Here is an 18,617-nt window from a genome sequence, read left to right on the forward strand (position 1 = left end):
TGGGAGCCTAAACTAAGAGAGTGGCAGTGGGAGTTGGAGGATGGATTCTAGAAGCAGAATTGATCAAATCTATGAGCAAAGGAATGTAGGGGATAAGGAAATGGACCCATATAAGGCAAGAAAAAACAAGAAAAAGCAAGGTACAAGGCAAGGGAAAGCAAGAAAATGCTATCTATTTTAGATATGTGGAATTAAAAGAATGCTTTGGACTGTCCGTGGGCAGATGCCCCATGAACACTTGAATACAAAACTGCAGAACTTAGAAACAAATATGGGGGCTAAAACCATCACCTGGACAGTTTGAGTACTGAAAGGAAATGCAGTCATCCAACAGATATAGGATAGAAAGCATATAATTTTATCTATAAATTCAAAATCTCTCAATATTCAACGCTCAAAAACTCTTGTTTTCTATTGTGCTCTATTTGTGTACAATGAATTGAAATGCATTCTGCTGTCATGTGTAACTAAGTAGAACAAATTTTAAAAAATGGGGAAAAAAAAAAGGCCAGTGGAACAACAACAACAACAACTCTTGTTTTCTCTTTCTTCATCTACTCACCAGTCTTCCATTTGGACATCCTACCATAAACTTAGATATGAATGAATCTAATGATATTGTAGGTCAAAATGGCTGAATGTTGGAATTATCTGTTTTAACCTTAATAATTAACATTTCAGGGCTAGGTTGTGGCTCAGTGGTAGAGTGTTCACCTAGCAGGTGTGGGGCCCTGGGTTTGATCCTCAGCACCTCATAAAAATAAATAAAACAAAGGTATTGTGTCCAACTTCAACTAAAAAATAAATATTAAAAAAATAATTGGTGCTGGGGACATAGCTCAGCTGGTAGAGTGATTGTCACCTATGCACAAGGCCCTGGGTTCAATCCCCACCACCACCACCAAAAAAAAAAAAAAAAAACCTATCAATTTTGGGGCTGGGGATGTGGCTCAAGCGCCTGGCATGCGTGCGGCCCGGGTTCGATCCTCAGCACCACATACAAAGATGTTGTGTCCGCTGAAAACTAAAAAATAAATATTAAAAGTTCTCTCTCTCTCTCTCTCTCTCTCTCTTTGAAAAAAAAAAACCTGTCCTCAGCTGGTTGTGTTGGCACATGACTACAGCTACTCAGGACGCTGAGCCAGGTGGATTGCTCCAGCTCATAAGTTTGAGACCAGTCTGGGCAACATGGTGAAGCCCCATCTCAAAACAAAGTAGATCTTTAATTTTTCTAAAATAATCAATTGTGCCTTCAAACAATCACTAAAACGTAGGAAAATCATACAATATTTTCTTTAACATTTCAATGCTGTATAAATAGCCACATCCCTATGAGTAAGTGGCCCACATTTGTTTACTTCCTGGAGTTTTTCCAATTGTTTGTAACTCAATATACATTCTTAGGAAACCAATATGGTTCAGAAGAGGAAACACTGGTACCTGTCCATTATCATTCCTGAGATAATGGAAGCTGGTTCCAGTGTCAGAGTAGTTGTTTGGGTTACTGTGTTTCTTCACCCAACTGCTCTCTTTCTCTGGTTGAAAATTATGTTAGCAGAAGCCATGCCACAGAAACTCCACTCTGAGGAGTGACTCAGATAATTAGACAAAAGTATTTGAACCTCTTCAGGATTTTTTTCAGGCTTATCTCTAGGCACTCCTTTTTTTTTGTCAAATAATCAGTAATAAAAAGCACTAACACCATTCTTGAATCAATAATGCCTGTTCTCAACTATGATCTTTTTGATTTTTTTTATTATCATTATTTTATTTCTTTGTGATACCAGAGATTGAATCTGGAAGCACTCCACCACTGAGCTACTTTTTTTTTTTTTTTTGGATAATGGGAGTTGAACCCAGGGGCACTTAGGATCCACGTTGCCAATCCTTTTTTGTATTTTATTTAGAGATGGGTCTCAATAAATTGCTTAGGGCCTCACTAAGTTGCTGAGGCTGTCCTCAATCAAACTTGAGACCCTCCTGCCTCAGCCTCATGAGTCACTGGAATTATAGACTTGTACTACCATACCCAACTATCATCTTTTTTTTTAATAAATAAGTTATAAGTCTATTGATAGTTGTATTTTATCTGCATAGTCCCTTTATATCAATGTATAGATTTTTAAGTACAACAAATAGTTGATTTCTAATTTTGACATCTTTGTTCACTAAATTGTTTATATATAGCCTAATTTTTAAAACTTTATACAATTTTAAACATACAAATAATGAACACCCATTCACCCTTCTGCTCAGATTTAATAATAACCATCGTGGTCAATACTGTTTTATCTATAATCCACTTGCCAGCCCAAGATTATTTTATTACAAATCCTATACATAAAATTTCACTCTTTAGGGCCAGGGCTGTGGCTCAGTGGTAGAGCATTTGCTTAGTATGCATAAGGCACTTGGTTCCATCCCTGGCACCACATAAAAATAAAACAAATAAAATGAAGGTATTGTGTCCATCAGAAATTTTTTTCACTTTTTATATTTTAGTAATAACTAGCATAAACATTGAATTTTATTTCTTCTTTAACATTTTAGTATTAAACTAGAAGATAGAAAATAGAATTTTAGTTTCTATGGAATACTTAACCATGCCAAATGCTAAGCTACGAACTTTCTCATAAATTACGTCTTTTAGTGATAAACCCTGCTGAACGAACATTATCATTCCCCCCTTTTTTTCTTTTGGTGCTGAAGCTCACACTCAGAGCCTCACTCATCCTAAATATGTGCTCTAATACTGAGCTACACCATTAGCCCCTTACTACTCACACTTTTAGATGAGGAAACTGAAACAAAGATAACTTTCCAATGTCATTTGGCTATTGAATGGCAGGGTTGGGATTCAAACCTAGAACTAACTCAAAATTCTGCTTTTTCCCTAATTCAGCTCAGGCAGGAAATGAAAAATTTCTGAGAAAGGGTACAAAATGTCTTATTATATGAACTATTTGAGGAAAAGAAGCCTTTTTCAATCATCATCTTCCCGTCCAGAGTGCTCTTCATAGCATCATACATAAATGTTTCCAAATCCTAATTTCTCTAGTATTTGATTCATAATCCAGTAGTAATACAGTTTAAGTCACTTTTTTTTTTTTTTTTGGTACCAGAGATTGAAGCCAGGGGCACTTAACCAATCATTGAACCACATCCCCAGCCCATTTTTTATTTTTTGAGATGGCGTCTTGCTAAGTTACTTAGGGCCTTGCTAAATTGCTGAAGCTGGCTTTGAATTTGTAATCCTATAGCTTCAGCACCCCTACCCACCCCCAGACAGCCACTGGGATTACAGGCCTGTGCCACCATGATCAGCCTTAAATCAAATTTTTGATGCTTAACAAAGTAACATGGACTCTTGAGTTTATTGATAGGAAACATACTTTAGGTTTTTAAGATAGGACATGCCGTCAGAAAAACAATATAGAAAAACAAGAGGTTTGAAAGAAGAAAAGTTAAACTGTGTGTGTGTGCATGTGAAAACAACAGCTCTGCCAACCATACTAATATGAAGATTAATTACCCAGCAGGCAATTTAAAAATCTTGTCATGCTAGTTTAAAATCCATACTCTATTCAACAAGATGCTCAACAAATAAGAGTATCTATTAGCATTTTTAAAGCATTATCTGTAAGACACCATTATCATATTGCTACTCTAAGTAAAAAAAGAATAAAAATTTAATATTTCATTCTATAATTCAATTTTTTTAGGCACTGGTAACAGGAAATATTTAAGATTTTTTTTTTCTTTTTTTCCTCATTGTAATACTTGGGATTGAACCCAGGGGCATTCTACCACTGAGCTATATCACCATCCCCTTTTACTTTATTTATTTTGTAGCACTGGAGATTGAACTCAGGGGCTCATGCCATGCTAGGCAAGCACTATACCACTGAACTACATCCCCAGCCCTTATGTCACATTTTGAGACAGTCTAAGTTGCTGAGGTAGTCTCGAACATCCTGCTCAGGCTCCCAAGTAACTGGAATTGGAGACTGGTGTCACCACACCTGGGTCTCAAGTTTTCTTGATAAGAAAAGTAGGATTTAAGACATCTCAAGCCAGGTGTGGTGGTGCATGTCTCTAATCCCAACAACTCCAGAGACTGAGGCAAGAGGCCAATTTCTATTGTTATACTGTGTGCATGTATGAATATGTAACAACAAATCCCATCAATATGTACAACTGTAATATACCAATAAAAAATGTGGAAAAGGACTGAGGCTATAGCTTAATGACAGAGTACTTGTTTAACATATGTAAGACCTTAGGTTCCATCTTTAGTATCACATAAAAATAAATAAAATAAAGGCATGCTATCCATCTACAATGTCCAAAAAAAATTTGTAATGTGGAAAAATAAATTTAAAAGGATAACAAACAAACAAACAAGCAAAAACCTCAAGTAGGTTTCTAAAGGCTAGGTTCTAAAAATGAAGCATTTAGAACAGGAGAGAATCAAAAACACAAAAGCTAATCTTATAAAGAGTCAAAATAATAAAGATAAGGAATCAACCACAAAAGACTGAGAATTTTTCATATATTACCAATGTCACTTGAGATACCTATCTACCCACAGACCTGATCATTAGTTGCATTTCAAATTTTTAAAATTTCAAAATTAAGCATAATGCAATGTGCTCTTTTAGTTATGAGCTCAAGGTTCCTAAGAAATAATTCATGTCTCATGAAAAAATTCCAGTGTACCAAATAGAAATATGATGTGTCAATAACTACCCGTGTTCCAGGTTTATCCTATTAAGTTTATAAGTGAGTCATCAGTTACTAACCTCAAAAAACTTGTTTTCAAAGCAGATTAAGAATCACTATTGGTTACCCAAAGCTAAATATATACACAAAGGTACTGATGTTATTCCTATATTTTAATTATTAATACTTTTTAGTTTGAAGAATATATCTACTACTCTTGGTACTCTTGCATTTCTACTAAATATTTATTGAAAAAAATGAATGAATCCAAATACAAAAGATTTCTAAAAACAAAACAAAAATAAACTCTACTTTTATGTCCCTGATAGCAAGCAAGATTTTTTTCAGTCACTCAAGGTTAAGCTCTCGAAGTCAATGTCTCAGAAAAAGGAAAGTTATGATTCCTAGTCAATGACTCATTTCCTTAGATGATTCAACCTTGTGTCCTTAACATTGACTTGTCTTCCCCTCCCCCTTCTGATTTTTAATTCAGAAAGGGGGGCATTTAATATTTTAGAACTGGTTTTCCTGTACTACCATATCATAATCTTTAAATTAATCAAGTCTTTCTACCAGTCTTTGTACACTTTTGAAACTGATTACCAACTTTCTGACCCATTGGAAGGAAACATCGCCTTTATTTCCTTCAGATAAGCCCCTGCCCCTCCAAAATGCCCCTTTGTCTTCAGGAGTCCTATTACACAATTCAATTAACAGTGGATCAAACTCAGAACATGCCACACAGATCTCTCTAAAAGTGATTTTTTAAATTCAGGGACTTTTTTCCCCACCTCTTAAAAATGAATAGTCAAATTGTCACTGGCACAAACATGATTTAATGTGTATTTTTCTGCCAGCCTGCATAAACCTTTGAAAGTAAATATGTTTTTTTCATGTATCCCTTAAATATTTATATGCTTTAAATGTTGAGTTCCTTATGAAGAAGTTCATGATTTTACCTAACATAAAATCCAGTCCACTAAGAAAAATGAAGAGAATGAAATACCAACACACCGGAGGCATGTCTAGACACGCCTATGACTTCTGGCCAAATGCTCAACAGAAACAATACATCTGGCTCCTCAACAAGGCAACACAAGTTATACACAAATTGTGTACAGTGATGCTGCTGTTGAAAAAGGTACCTTGCAGAGTATTCCACACTGAGGACATATGGAGGAATAGCTCAAAGGAGTTTGTTGCCTTATCTAACACTGCAGGATAGAAGAAAGCAACAAAGTTTACTCACCACCTGTGCCCCATCCCCTGACCCAAAGCCATTTTCTATAACCATGCCACCAGTGCTAATGGGTAGATAAAGAAGGATGTTTGGGAGTTACTTAAAATTGCCAACTCTCTCACTCCTTGGAAGGAAATACCTCCTTTATTTACTTCAAATAAGTCCCTGCCCCTCCAAAATGTCCCTTTGTCTTCAGGAGCCCACATAAACCACGGTGATAAACTGGATTGACGACAGAACTATTGGATTAAATCCACCACATCATACTGGGTTCCATGTTTAAACACACACAAACACATGCACACACAGTATTTTGTTAGAATTCTGTCTCCCTTCCTTAAGTTCATTTGCTTTGAAGTCAACAGGACTTAGGTTTGAATATAGGCCTTGCCACTTAAGAGCTTCGGTGTCATGAACAAATTTACTTAATGTTTTTGTATTAAGCCTCTTATTTGTAAAATGGGAGATAATATCCCCTAGTTTGCTGGTATATTGTAAAGATTACATTTAAAGCCCATAGTATACTGACAGTTACACAATTATTATTCAGTAGCATGTATTATTTAAGTCTACATTCCATTTTTTCATCCTGCATATTTTTTCCTCTGATTTCTCAATCATTATGGAAGAAAATATTCTACAATTCGGAATTAATGCTAACAATGAAGTATTAAATCCCAGTTTGTCAGATGCACATATGCTTGTAATCCTAGCAGCTAGAGAGGCTGGAATAAGAGGATCTGGAGTTCAAAGTCAGTCTCAGCAATTCAGCAAGGCCCTAAGCAACTTAACAAGACCCTGTCTTAAAATAAAAAACAATTTAAAAAAAAAAGGGCTGGGGATGTGGCACAGTGGTTAAGGGCCCCTGGATTCAAGCCCTGTGATTAAAAAATAAAATTAAAAAATAAGAATAAATAAAGAACAGTTTGCAAATCTTAAATTTCTTTTTTTTATTGGTTGTTCACATTACAAAGCTCTTGACATATCATATTTCATATATTAGATTGAAGTGGGTTATGAACTCCCAATTTTACCCCAAATGCAGATTGCAGAATCACGTGGGTTACACATCCACAATTTTACATAATGCCCTATTAGTAACTGGCAAATCTTAAATTTCACAGTAAGTTTTGGTAACTATATTTTAAGAGATTAAGTTAATCATCATGATGCCCACAAATTAGAAATTTTTTTTAAGAAATTCTTCTAAATTTCACTCCATAACTATTTGAGTGATGGATACAAGGAGATTTCAAGTTCAGTTTCTAGCATATCACTAACTGCTAGGATTAACTGGACTGGTCTCCAAGTCACCACTCCAGTAGCTTACTTTCTACTTTGAAATGAGTATACCAGCATCTGCATTTTTAATTACAGTGGGACTAGAATCAATTAGGCATAATCATCACAAGCATTTCTAGAAGAACTTTATGCAAAATAAATAAATAAATAAATAAAGCTTAAGGAATTAAGATACTTTTTTTTTTTTCAAGGAGAGAATCTTTTCTTTCTTTCTTTTTCTTTCTTTTTTGTTTTTTTGTAGATGGACACAATACAATTCCTGGTTTGTTTTTTTTTTTGGTGCTGAGAATAGAACCTGGGTCCCACCCATGCTAAGCGAGCGCTCTACCGCTGAGCCATAATCCCAGCCCAAAGATACTATTTTTTTTTTTAAGAGAGAGAGAGAGAGAGAGAGAGAGAGAGAGAGAATTTTTTAATATTATTTTTTAGTTCTCGGCGGACACAACATCTTTGTTGGTATGTGGTGCTGAGGATCGAACCAGGGCCGCAGGCATGCCAGGCGAGCGCGCTACCGCTTGAGCCACATCCCCAGCCCAAAGATACTATTATTTGAATGGATTCATCCTGGTGGTAGGGAGTACATGTTCTCCCACTCCACCCTGGGCCACCAAAACCTACAATACTTTTAAGAAAAATATTTTGATAAATAAATGGCCCTGTATTAAAGTGTTTCTGTAAGTGTTCACACACGTCTCCCTCTATCACACCCTTAACTTCTATCATTGTCCCTTCACTACCAGCCTTTAGCTTCAACAGCTTCTCTGCTGCCTTCTCTTTCACTGAAAACTAGTTTCAAACTTATCAAAGGAAGCTCCCAGTGACTCTAACGTCAATTGTAAAGAACTCTTTTTGAACTTCAACCTTGTCTCCATAGAAATGATATCACTGATGTTCTTCCCCTTAAATTTTCCCATTTTTTCTCAGATTTTTCTGTTAACACTCTCTTCTTCTACCCAACCTATCCCCCCATATTTTTATTGGTACATTATAGTTTTATATAATGATGGGATTTGTTGTTATATATTTTACATGTACACACTATAACAATATAATTTGACTAACATCATTCTGCAGTATTTTCCCTTTTCCTCCCACCCTCCCTCTCCTGTTCCATTTCCTCTTCTTTACTGATCTCCTTTAGACTTTCATGAGACCCTCACCATCCCTTCCTTTCTTTTCCTCTTAGCTTCCACATGAGAGAAAACATATGATGACCCTTGACCTGACTTGGTGTATTTATTTAGCTCAACATAATGGTCTCAACTTTCATCCATTTTCCTGCAAACAACATTTCATTTTACTTTATGGCTAAGTAAAACACAATATACTGTGTATATATATACCACCTTTTCTTTATCCATTCATTTGTTGATGGACATCTAGAATAGTTCCATAATTTATTGTGAACTGTGCTACTATAAACTACTTACCCTTTTAACATCAGTATTCCCTCAGGCTTCCAGCCTCTGCCCTTTTGCTCTTCTCACTCCTAGGAAATCTCACTATTAACTAGTATTTCAAATTAACTCCATTTTCAAGTTAATGCCTCACCTCTGTCTAGAGCCTAGATGTCTTTGGAACTCTTGACCTATGTACCAGATTACCTCCATCTAGATATCTATGCCATAGACACTTAAAATACGCTTTATTAAACACTGGCAGGTAAGCCAGGCATGGGGGCACATATCCGTAATCCCAGCAACTCAAGAGGCTGAGGCAAAAGGATGGCAAGTTCAATGATTGCCCAGGTTTCAAAATTAAAAGGGCTGGGGATGTAGTTCCATAGCAGAGTACTTACCTAACATGTGTGAAGCCCTGGGTTCAATCCCCAGTGCTTGTGGGGGAAAAGTTCAGTGGCTCCATTACACATAAAATAATATCCAAATTACTTGGGCTGCTCTCCAAGCCTTCTAAAAATCTTATTTTTTATTTAATCATTTATTTTTTGGTGGTATTGGTCACGGAACCCAGGGCTTCATGCAATACATACCAGGAGACATGAAATAAATGATAATACTGTAATTCTCTGAGTCCAATTAAATTCCCACTGGCATTCTGTAGCCCGCTCCAGCCCACAATATAACCTCTGCTCTGTCTAGTATTTTTTTCTAACTTTTTTTAGTTGTAGATGGACACAATATCTATTTTATTTATTTTTATGTGGTGCTGAGAATCAAACCCAGTGCTTCACACTTGCTAGGCAAGTGCTCTACCACTGAGCTACAACTACAGCCTCTGTTTAGTATAGCACTTAACTATTTTGAACATTTCATGTGTGTCTTACATAGACTTAAATGTCTACTTCATATAGAAATGACTGACAAATAGGGGCTGAGGGTACAGCTCAATAGTAGAGAGCATGGATCACTGGGTTCAATGCCCAACACCACACATACACACAAATAATTTTTTTTAATATTTATATTTTAGTTGTAGTTGGACTCAATATCTTTATTGATTTATTTTATGTAGTGCTGGGGATCAAACCCAGAGCCTCAACAGGTGCTAGGCAAGCGCTCTACTGCTGAGCCACAACCGCAGCCCACAAAGAATTCTTAAATAAGACTTTTTTAACAACAAAATTAACAATGTTTACTGTTCATGCTCCCAAGTATATGATTAAGGCAGTCTTGCTGACCCTAGACTCTGTTATAGAAGGCATGAAGACACAGTGGGTTGTTTTCTTACATAGTGTTCAAATAAATCTCAAAAAAGTGAACAGTAATGGCATCTGTAAAAAGAAATACACTTATTAAACAATATCTGAAACATTAGTCATTATGAATTTTTTTGGCTACAAACGATAAAATTGTGTACTATAAATTTTATTACAATTTTTCTTAAAGGGAGTTTATGTAAACATGCAAATAATAAGTGAAAATCAATTTTTCCTGTTTTACAATAATCTGTAAAATTTAAAATCAAGAAGTCATATTTAGCTGAGTGCAGTGGTAAACACTTGTAATCCTAGCAACTCGAGAGGCTAAGCCAGGAATATCACAAGTTCAAAGCCAATCTGGGCAACTTAATAAGATCGTGTCTGAAAAAAATTTTTTTAAAAAGGATGAGGGTGTAGCTCAGTATCAGAGAGCCCCCGAGTTCAATCCCCAGTTCCTCACAAAGTAGTAATATTTGATTTTCACATCATTTTACAGAAGCCTCATATTATACAGACTCAAAATCTGCTGATGGTCTGAGGCGATAGCCCAGTGTGGTAGAGCCCTTGCTTGCATGCAGGAGGCACTGGGTTCAATCCCCAGTACTGCAAAAACAAAGCAAATAAAAACCTACTAATAATCAAGTAAGAAAAAGATAATAAATTACTATTTGTAAGAAAACACATTATGGGCTGGGGTTGTGGCTCAGTGGTAGAGCACTTGCCTAGCATGTGGGAGGCCCTGGGTTTGATCCTCAGCACCACATAAAAAAAAATAAAGGTATTTTGTCTATCTATAATTAAAAAGAAAAAAACTAGAACAAGGCACTGCATGCCTCTAATCCCAGTGATGGAGGAGCCTGAGGCAAGTTTGAGGCCAGTCTTACAATTTAGCATGATCCTCAGCATGTGAGATCCTGTGTCAAAATAAAAACATATAAAAAGAACTTGGGCCAAGTGTGTGGTGGCAAACACCAGTAATCCCAGTGGCTCGGGAGGCTGAGATAGGAGGATTGCGAGTTCAAAGCCAGCTTCAGCAACAGTGAAGTGCTAAGCAATGCAGTGAGACCCTGTTTCTAAACAAAATATTTAAATTTAGGACTCATAGATTCAATTCCCAGTACCAAAAACAAATAAAAAACCACATACCAAAAAGAAAAAAAAAAACTAAGTTCACCTCAATCACATTCATAATACAAATTACTTGAATTCATATTCTGGCTTTACTAATTATGAACATGAAACTCCCCGTGCCTCAATTTCCCCAACTACAATACTGAAGTCCCAAGGTGATTGTGAGGATTTAGAGAATTAAGCTTAGAACTATGCCTGACACATCAAACATTCAGCAAATATTATTATTATATTTCTCAATTTGATCTCTTTAGGCCCAACTGCAATGTAGGACTTTTTCATAAAACTTTTTAAAATAAAGATATGAGGAAAAAAACACTTAAAACAAACTTAAAAGATACAAATCCCCACTTCTGTTTGTTTTTCTCTCTCTATGACCTCTCAGGCCAGTCAACTCAGCTGTAATGGAAACAGCTTTTATGGTCATGAATAACCAGTTTCACATAGATCTCTCTATGAATGACAAGTGTTTTCATTTCTTCCAAAGCTCATTTTGTAAATGTCCTTCATATACTACTTTCCTGCTAACTTGGTTTCTCTTTTTAAATGGTTAAAATGTCCTATTATATTAGTATTTTGAACAACACTCCAGTCAAAAAAATTCACGTTTAGCAAATTATTTTTCCTTAGCTTATACTGGTTACAGAAATGACTCTGAAAGAACCACATATCCTGCAACATGTTAGTTTCTAAGTCAATGGAACACTTCCTCTTGCAAAGTTTCACAATATGAAATACCAGACTCTGGACTTGATTACAATAATACCAAGTAAATAAAAGCCACAATTGAATGATGTTATCTGACCTTATTCCCAATTAATCTAGGTTATCTGGAGGAAAGAGCATTTAAAAAAATTTTTTTTGTAGTTGTAGATGGACAGAATGCCTTTATTTTATTTGTATATGAAGCTAAGGATCGAACCCAGTGCCTCATGCATGCTAGGCAAGCGCTCTGCCACTGAGCTACAGCCCTAGCCCAGAAAGATCATTTTAACAGAGTACATTTAACTTAAATCCAAATACCAGTAAAACCACTATAAAAAGGGAAACATTTTAAATGGAATTGTTTACAAAATTTTAAAGAATTACATTAAAAATTAAAACAAACTACTGACTTCACACAAACTTGTTAAGAAAAAATATTCAGGCTAACAAGTCTAGGAGATTACTAAAGGTAAAATTGTGGTAAATTATATAAGCCACCATTTCCTAAAATATTGATTCAACTTATTTAACAATGATTTTTTTTTTTTTTTTTTTAGTTGAAGTTGGACACAACATCTTTATTTTAATGTGGTGCTAAGGATCCAATCCAGGGCCTCGCACGTGCTAGGTGAACACTCTACCACTGAGCCACACCCCAGCCCTAACAATGGTCTTTTGCTATAAATTATTGGATTAATATATTTTGATGTTTTAAAAGTTTGACCTTAGTCAACAAATATTTTCCATAAAGGGCCAGATAGTAAATATCTTGCTTTTCCAGCCCACATACTATTATTGTCACATATGCAGTGTTCTTTTTCTTACAATCTTTAAAACCCTAAAAATATAAAAAAACATTCTACAACTCTTATAAACAAGCCACAACCAGATTTGTCCTTGGTTAAACTGTTTTCCCAGCCTGCCTTTACACTCTATGTTATCTTTTTGTTACTATGTCAATTACACCAATCTTATTTTCTTCTTTCAAATATTTGTTCAAATGTGACCTTTTCAATGAAGGCTTCTGAGAGCATGTTCTTAACCTGTTCCCCTACATGTAACATCCTATAAACAGTGTTAGCTAATACACTTTCACTTATTTTCTTTGTTCTCCCCTATCCACCATCTAAGTTCCATAAAAGCAAATATTTTGTCTATTTTTTCCCACCTAAACAGTTTTTGCACCAGGCACATTAGCAGATTCTCAGTAAATCTATCCTCACACTTAAAACAAATACTATGGAGGAAATGTTTAATCTATGTGAAATAATTTAACAAGTGAGATGTTCAAGAACAATTAAAGTTCAAGTAATCATAAAACATTTTAAATAAAAGGGAAAAAGAAGGCATTTTCTTACTCCTACAAAGTGAGATTAATTCACATAGTCTAATTCTCTTGAAGCTGACCATTACTTTAGCCAACTTAATAACAAAATTCAATTATAATTCCTAAAACCCTCTACAGACCAATTCTGCCTTCTTTGATCTCATCTAGTCCAACTAGTCTGGCAACTTAAAAGTATGCAGAGCAGGGAGAAAATTCTTTGATTTTTCTATGGCTCCATTTCCCAATATTCCATTTTTATAAATTTCTGAATACTGTAATTTTTCCTACTTAGTCTCTGCCATTTGATTAAATAGGCAAAATGCTAGAGACTACTGAATATTATATTCCAAATACATAATGCTTAGTGATTAGTCAGATTTGAAAGTTGTAATTGCTATTGTGGTTTTATAAATACATTTTTTACCTGAAGTAAGACTTGCCTTATTATAGAGTACTTTTGTATAAAGTATATTTAAAACTTTGGAATGTAGTACGCTCCATTACCATTCAGATTATGGCTGTTTCCAAGCCTATTAAAGCACAGCAAACCATTAAAGGGGAAAATATTTTTCTATTTCTATCAATGACAAATTGATCCTAGATATCTCAAAAAAAAAAATCACAGTACTGGATACATTAACAAATATTAATGTGGGGTTTAAATCAAACAAGGTATCACATTAACACCTATAAAATCAAACTACAAAAAGTTGCTTATAGAGGGGAATGCTTACTAAATGTGCATTAAAAACCCTTTTATCCAAACAAGTTATTCATCTACAATTTTACTAAGCAGTTATATTTCTGCCCTTATCAGACAACCAACTTTGATCCCTTAGAGAAACTTTAAAATCCAAATCTTTTGTCAAAGGTTAAGACAATTCTGAAGGCCAAGTCTTTATAAACACAATTCTATACTTTAAAAATGATTATAAATTGAAAAAACAGTAAAATAAAGACTGCTGTAGGATGTTGATTTAAAAAAAAAAAAAAATTATTCTCAACTGTTCTTGTGCCCTAAGTTGTCATAAAATAAAATTAGGTCAGGTGAAATTAGAACAGGGCAAACCTCCTTAAACAACCAGCATTTACAAGGACCAAACTGATGCTCTTGTTGTTATTGACTCCCAAATTAAACCACTTTTTACCACATATCCCTGGAGAACAACAATGACCCAACGCACCAACACATCCCACTTATCTAGTTCCGAGTAACATAACGTGAGAAACTGCACTGTGTAATTCCTTTATTTTCTGCATATTAGTGCTTTATCAACACTACAACCATGAAGAACACAATTCCAGTACTGTACTTTTTAGTTTGGGGAGATCACAGTCTACAGACTCATTTACTTATATTAGACAAGATTAACCTCATTCAAAACTTACTGCAATTTATAAATTCACATAAATACAGAAATTGATGCAATTAAACAAAAACTTGAGGATATTTTTTTAAATCTTAAAATTCTTAGATTATAGCTTTTCTGCGGGCTATAATTACCTGCTCCATTAATAACCAATGGTTACGGTTCAATTTAACTTCATCAATTATAAACTTTTTAAATCCTCAAAGAAAATCTTAAGATTACAGTTTTTCCAAGAGGTTTATTTAGGGTTTCCCAAATTTCAAATATTTGCTTCCCCCACCCCACCTTTTTCAGACATTTCAAATAAACTAAAAATAACCACATCTCACCTGCAACATTCAATAATAGCAATCACTTGATGTATAAAATTTTAACTATGCCCCCCAGTTATTTTAAGACACAAAAAAATGGCTGTCTACCAATCTGTCACAAGTTAGAAATACTACATTTAAGAATTAACATGAGGGTTTCAAGTTTCCTCCAGTTTAGGCATTTATACTTTTGTGCTTGTTTTGTTTCAGGATGTTACTATAGCATTGATGTTTGTATAACCCATGTTAATGTACCTTAAAATGCAATCATTTAAAACACTAAGATTTACATTTATGGTGGAGCTTTGGGAATTTTAAGAAGCAACCAAATGTTCTTAGATGTGTTTTTCAGTTTCATTTTGTAGATACTTCTACTAAAGTGAAACTGAGAACCTTATACTTTAGTTGCATCTTGAATTCAAAAATCCCTCTGCACCAGCAGGAGCCTATAACATAGCACCTATTCTCATCTGCTTTAAGTAGAATGTTTTGAGATTTACTTGATAGTTGATTTTTTAATAGCCTTATCCTTCTCATACATCTTTGGTAAAAGCTCCATTATATAATATGGCCAAAACATGAAGGACCAATACTGTCCAACTATACCATGATATCCCGCTCAATTTTTGTTTTCAGACACCCTCATAAACAAAACCCACTCCACCTTTTCCTGTATACTGCCTTTGCAGTCTACATTTCTGAAATTCCCTAAGTTTAATTCCTTGAGGATCACTAAAAATTAATCCTTAAGGCTATGTAAGAACCAGATGCTGCTTCACAATTCTGAATCAAGCATTAACACTGGTTCAAAATATCACCATAGTGGTCTCAATCTAGTTACTGGTCCTAACCAGCTAATCTTTTTATGCTCTGGATATCACCAGAGAGCACACTGCTTACCCTTGAAGAAAAATAAGTTTACATTCATTGTCATCTGTAGGTTCTTTCTCTTATCCTACTTCCCCTTTAATTGTCCTCAGGCCTATACATCATTCATTCATCCATCACATTTCCTTCCTTAAAGGAGATGATGTACTACTGAACCAACAGGGTATCTATTTGCATGAGTTAATCCTACAATCAAGCAAAATTAAATACCTTTTTTAATAATTTTTTTTCCAGTGTTCTAATTAATGGAGATGTGGATCACTCATCTACAAAAAATGACTTACATTTTCAGCTTAATCAGTTGCTGTAATATGAAAACAGGAAGATGTATTTTCCCAGCTAGGTAAAAGGTGCATGTAGTTTGAATTGTTAAATGATTTATTATTTAACAGTTAAAACTTTTTTAGTAATTTTAAAACTACTGGTCTTAAAGACGTTTGAAAGGTAAAAGCATATATTCCAGTTTTGCCCAAAAGTCACTTAAAATATCTACAAATATCTCATCTGTGTGTGGCATACACTATTATTGCTCCACTTTCTGGAAAGAGTCTATTTTTTAAATAAAGAGGGAAAACAGCAAAATTGCTGATTTGCAGTGAAAAAAATTTGCATCCTTGACAGGTTACACTTTCATACTTTTTGTAGCATAAGTTAGTTATATTAAGAAGAACTTGGGTTTTATTCCTACTCATGCATGATGTATGTTTCAGAACTTAATAGCTGACATTTCAAAGAACTTCTTACATTACCTGTTTAACATACTGATGTGCAACTGGAACATATTACAATGATATTACTCATTATTTGCCACTGTGGGCTGTTTACCATACTGGTCTCAGATAAAAGGTCACATTTGAAATTACTGTTAAAGTTAGAACTAATGGGGGGGGACTTAAATATAAAAGACAAAACGGCAGTTTGATTAAGCAATAATTTTCAGTTTACTAGATGAAAACAGACTTGCAACATAGTCTGCATGAATGCAAAATAAGCCATCTACAGCAAGTGATGAGGAATTGGGCAAAAAGGAAAAAAGCATACATTGGGGAAAAAAAGATTCTCTCGAAATAAAAAAATCAAACCATTATTATGAAGGACTTTACCAAGAACTGCTATATTTCCCCCACCCCATTTGCTGGAAGTCAACAAGAGCATCTAGCACTGTGTTCATGTCAAATGTCGGATCAGAGCATCCTAACGCAAAGCAAAAAGAGGGGAAAAAAAAGGAAAAAAGAAAATCCCCAAACCGCCCCCCCCCAACCGTAGAACAGTAACTCCAGAGTTCAAATTCAAAAGAAAAAGTGGCAATTGAAGGAGGTGAAGATGGTGGCAATAATCCTATGAATGGGTTTTTGATTTCTCTCCTTCGGGGGATGGGTGAAGAATGCTCATTAGGATTTGTAGTTAGAGGTTAACCATGTGAGCCCCTCATAGAGTCCGTCCCCTGAGGTGGCACAGGAGGGCTGCACATACCAGTTCCTGTCCCGAATCCGGGTCAGGCCCAGTTTCTCCTGGATCTCGTGGGGTTTCATGGCATCAGGCAGGTCCTGCTTGTTGGCGAAGATGAGGATTATGGCGTCCCTCATCTCCCGGTCATTGATAATGCGGTGCAGCTCCTGGCGAGCCTCGTCGATGCGGTCGCGGTCGGCGCAGTCCACTACGAAGATCAGACCCTGGGTCCCGGTGTAGTAATGCCGCCAGAGCGGCCGGATCTTGTCCTGGCCGCCCACATCCCACACGTTGAACTTGACGTTTTTGTAAGTCACGGTCTCCACGTTGAAACCCACGGTGGGAATGGTGGTCACCGACTGGCCCAGCTTCAACTTGTACAGGATTGTTGTCTTGCCCGCCGCGTCCAGGCCCAACATGAGGATCCGCATTTCCTTGTTCCCGAAGATTTTGGATAGCACCTTCCCCATCGCGTCGGAGGAGCCGGGGCCGGGGGCATTCAGGTGTCCCGGGTCCCCTCTGCCAACAACGCCGCCGCCGCCGCCGCGAAACTGAAACGAAGGCTCCCCGCCGCGAGGGCGCTCGACCGGCCTGCGTGGAAGTAGCCTCCTAGGGGCAGGGCCCGGGCCTGCGGCTCACTCGGGCATCGCCGGCCGCACAACTTGAAACCTCCAGTCGCTGCCGCCGGGGCCCTGAGTCTGCGTTGGGAGAGCCGCCGCCCTGCTGAGGCGCGGCCCGGCCCGGAACTGCCCTTCCCCCCGCAGGCGCCGCGCGAGCGCCGCCGCGGTTCCCGCTCCTCCGCCTTCTTCTCACCCAACCGCGGGAGGCTGCGGCCCCCTGGCCCGCCCGCTGGTCCGCGAGCACCGGGCTCACCACCGACCCAAGCCACCCGTGAGGGAGCGCGGTTCCGGCGCTCCGTCAGGTCATTGATCCTCACAGGAACTCGGTGCAGAGCCTGCAGAGACACAGAGAGGGAGAAAGGAGTTACCGCCGGAGTTTCAGAGGGGAACGGAGGCCAAGGCGAGTCGCCTTTCCAGCTTGGCCCGGGAGGTTACCTCCAGCCGCCGCCCCAAGCGCGGGCTCCCTCCGGCCTCCACCTCCTCCTCCCAGTTCTGCCGCCGCCGCTGCCGGAAAAGGCGCCGAGAAAACCGCCTCACTTCCCCTCCCGACCACGCAGGCGCAGCAGAGGCCGACCGTTCGGACAAGAGCGACCTCTGTAAGGGGAGTAGCCTGCGCGCCTAGCGTTAGGGGCGCCACGCGCCGGAGGGGGCGGAGCTACGGTGGCTCGAAAGGCTCGCTGGTGCGGCCCTCGTGGAACAGCGCGTGTAGGACTCAACGGTCCGGCCCGCGCCCACCTGTCGCTGATTTAGCGTCTCCTTTCCTGACTGATTTTTCTCCGGGCTCCCCTACTCGACCCGGACCACAGTTGTAAATCCATTAAGTTGGGGGTCTACAGTGTGAGCGCGCTGCCGAGCTACTTCCAGACCTCATCCCACACCTCTTTCCCTGCCAG

The 18,617-nt window shown here is 37.5% G+C and overlaps 1 protein-coding gene across 1 annotated transcript; it reads right to left on the reverse strand.

Annotated features, from left to right (window-relative positions):
- Positions 1–14,318: 14,318 nt before the first annotated feature.
- Positions 14,319–18,312, reverse strand: ARF6 (ARF GTPase 6). The gene is made up of 2 exons (XM_081290764.1): positions 18,160–18,312; positions 14,319–18,059 (listed from the first exon to the last, which is right to left on the reverse strand). The coding sequence occupies exon 2, from the start codon at positions 17,572–17,574 to the stop codon at positions 17,047–17,049; it is 528 nt and encodes a 175-aa protein (XP_081146890.1). The 5' UTR covers positions 17,575–18,059; positions 18,160–18,312; the 3' UTR covers positions 14,319–17,046.
- Positions 18,313–18,617: the final 305 nt, after the last annotated feature.

This window comes from Spermophilus citellus, assembly GCF_964194105.1.
Source record: "Spermophilus citellus genome assembly, chromosome: 4".
Classification (NCBI taxonomy): domain Eukaryota; kingdom Metazoa; phylum Chordata; class Mammalia; order Rodentia; family Sciuridae; genus Spermophilus; species Spermophilus citellus.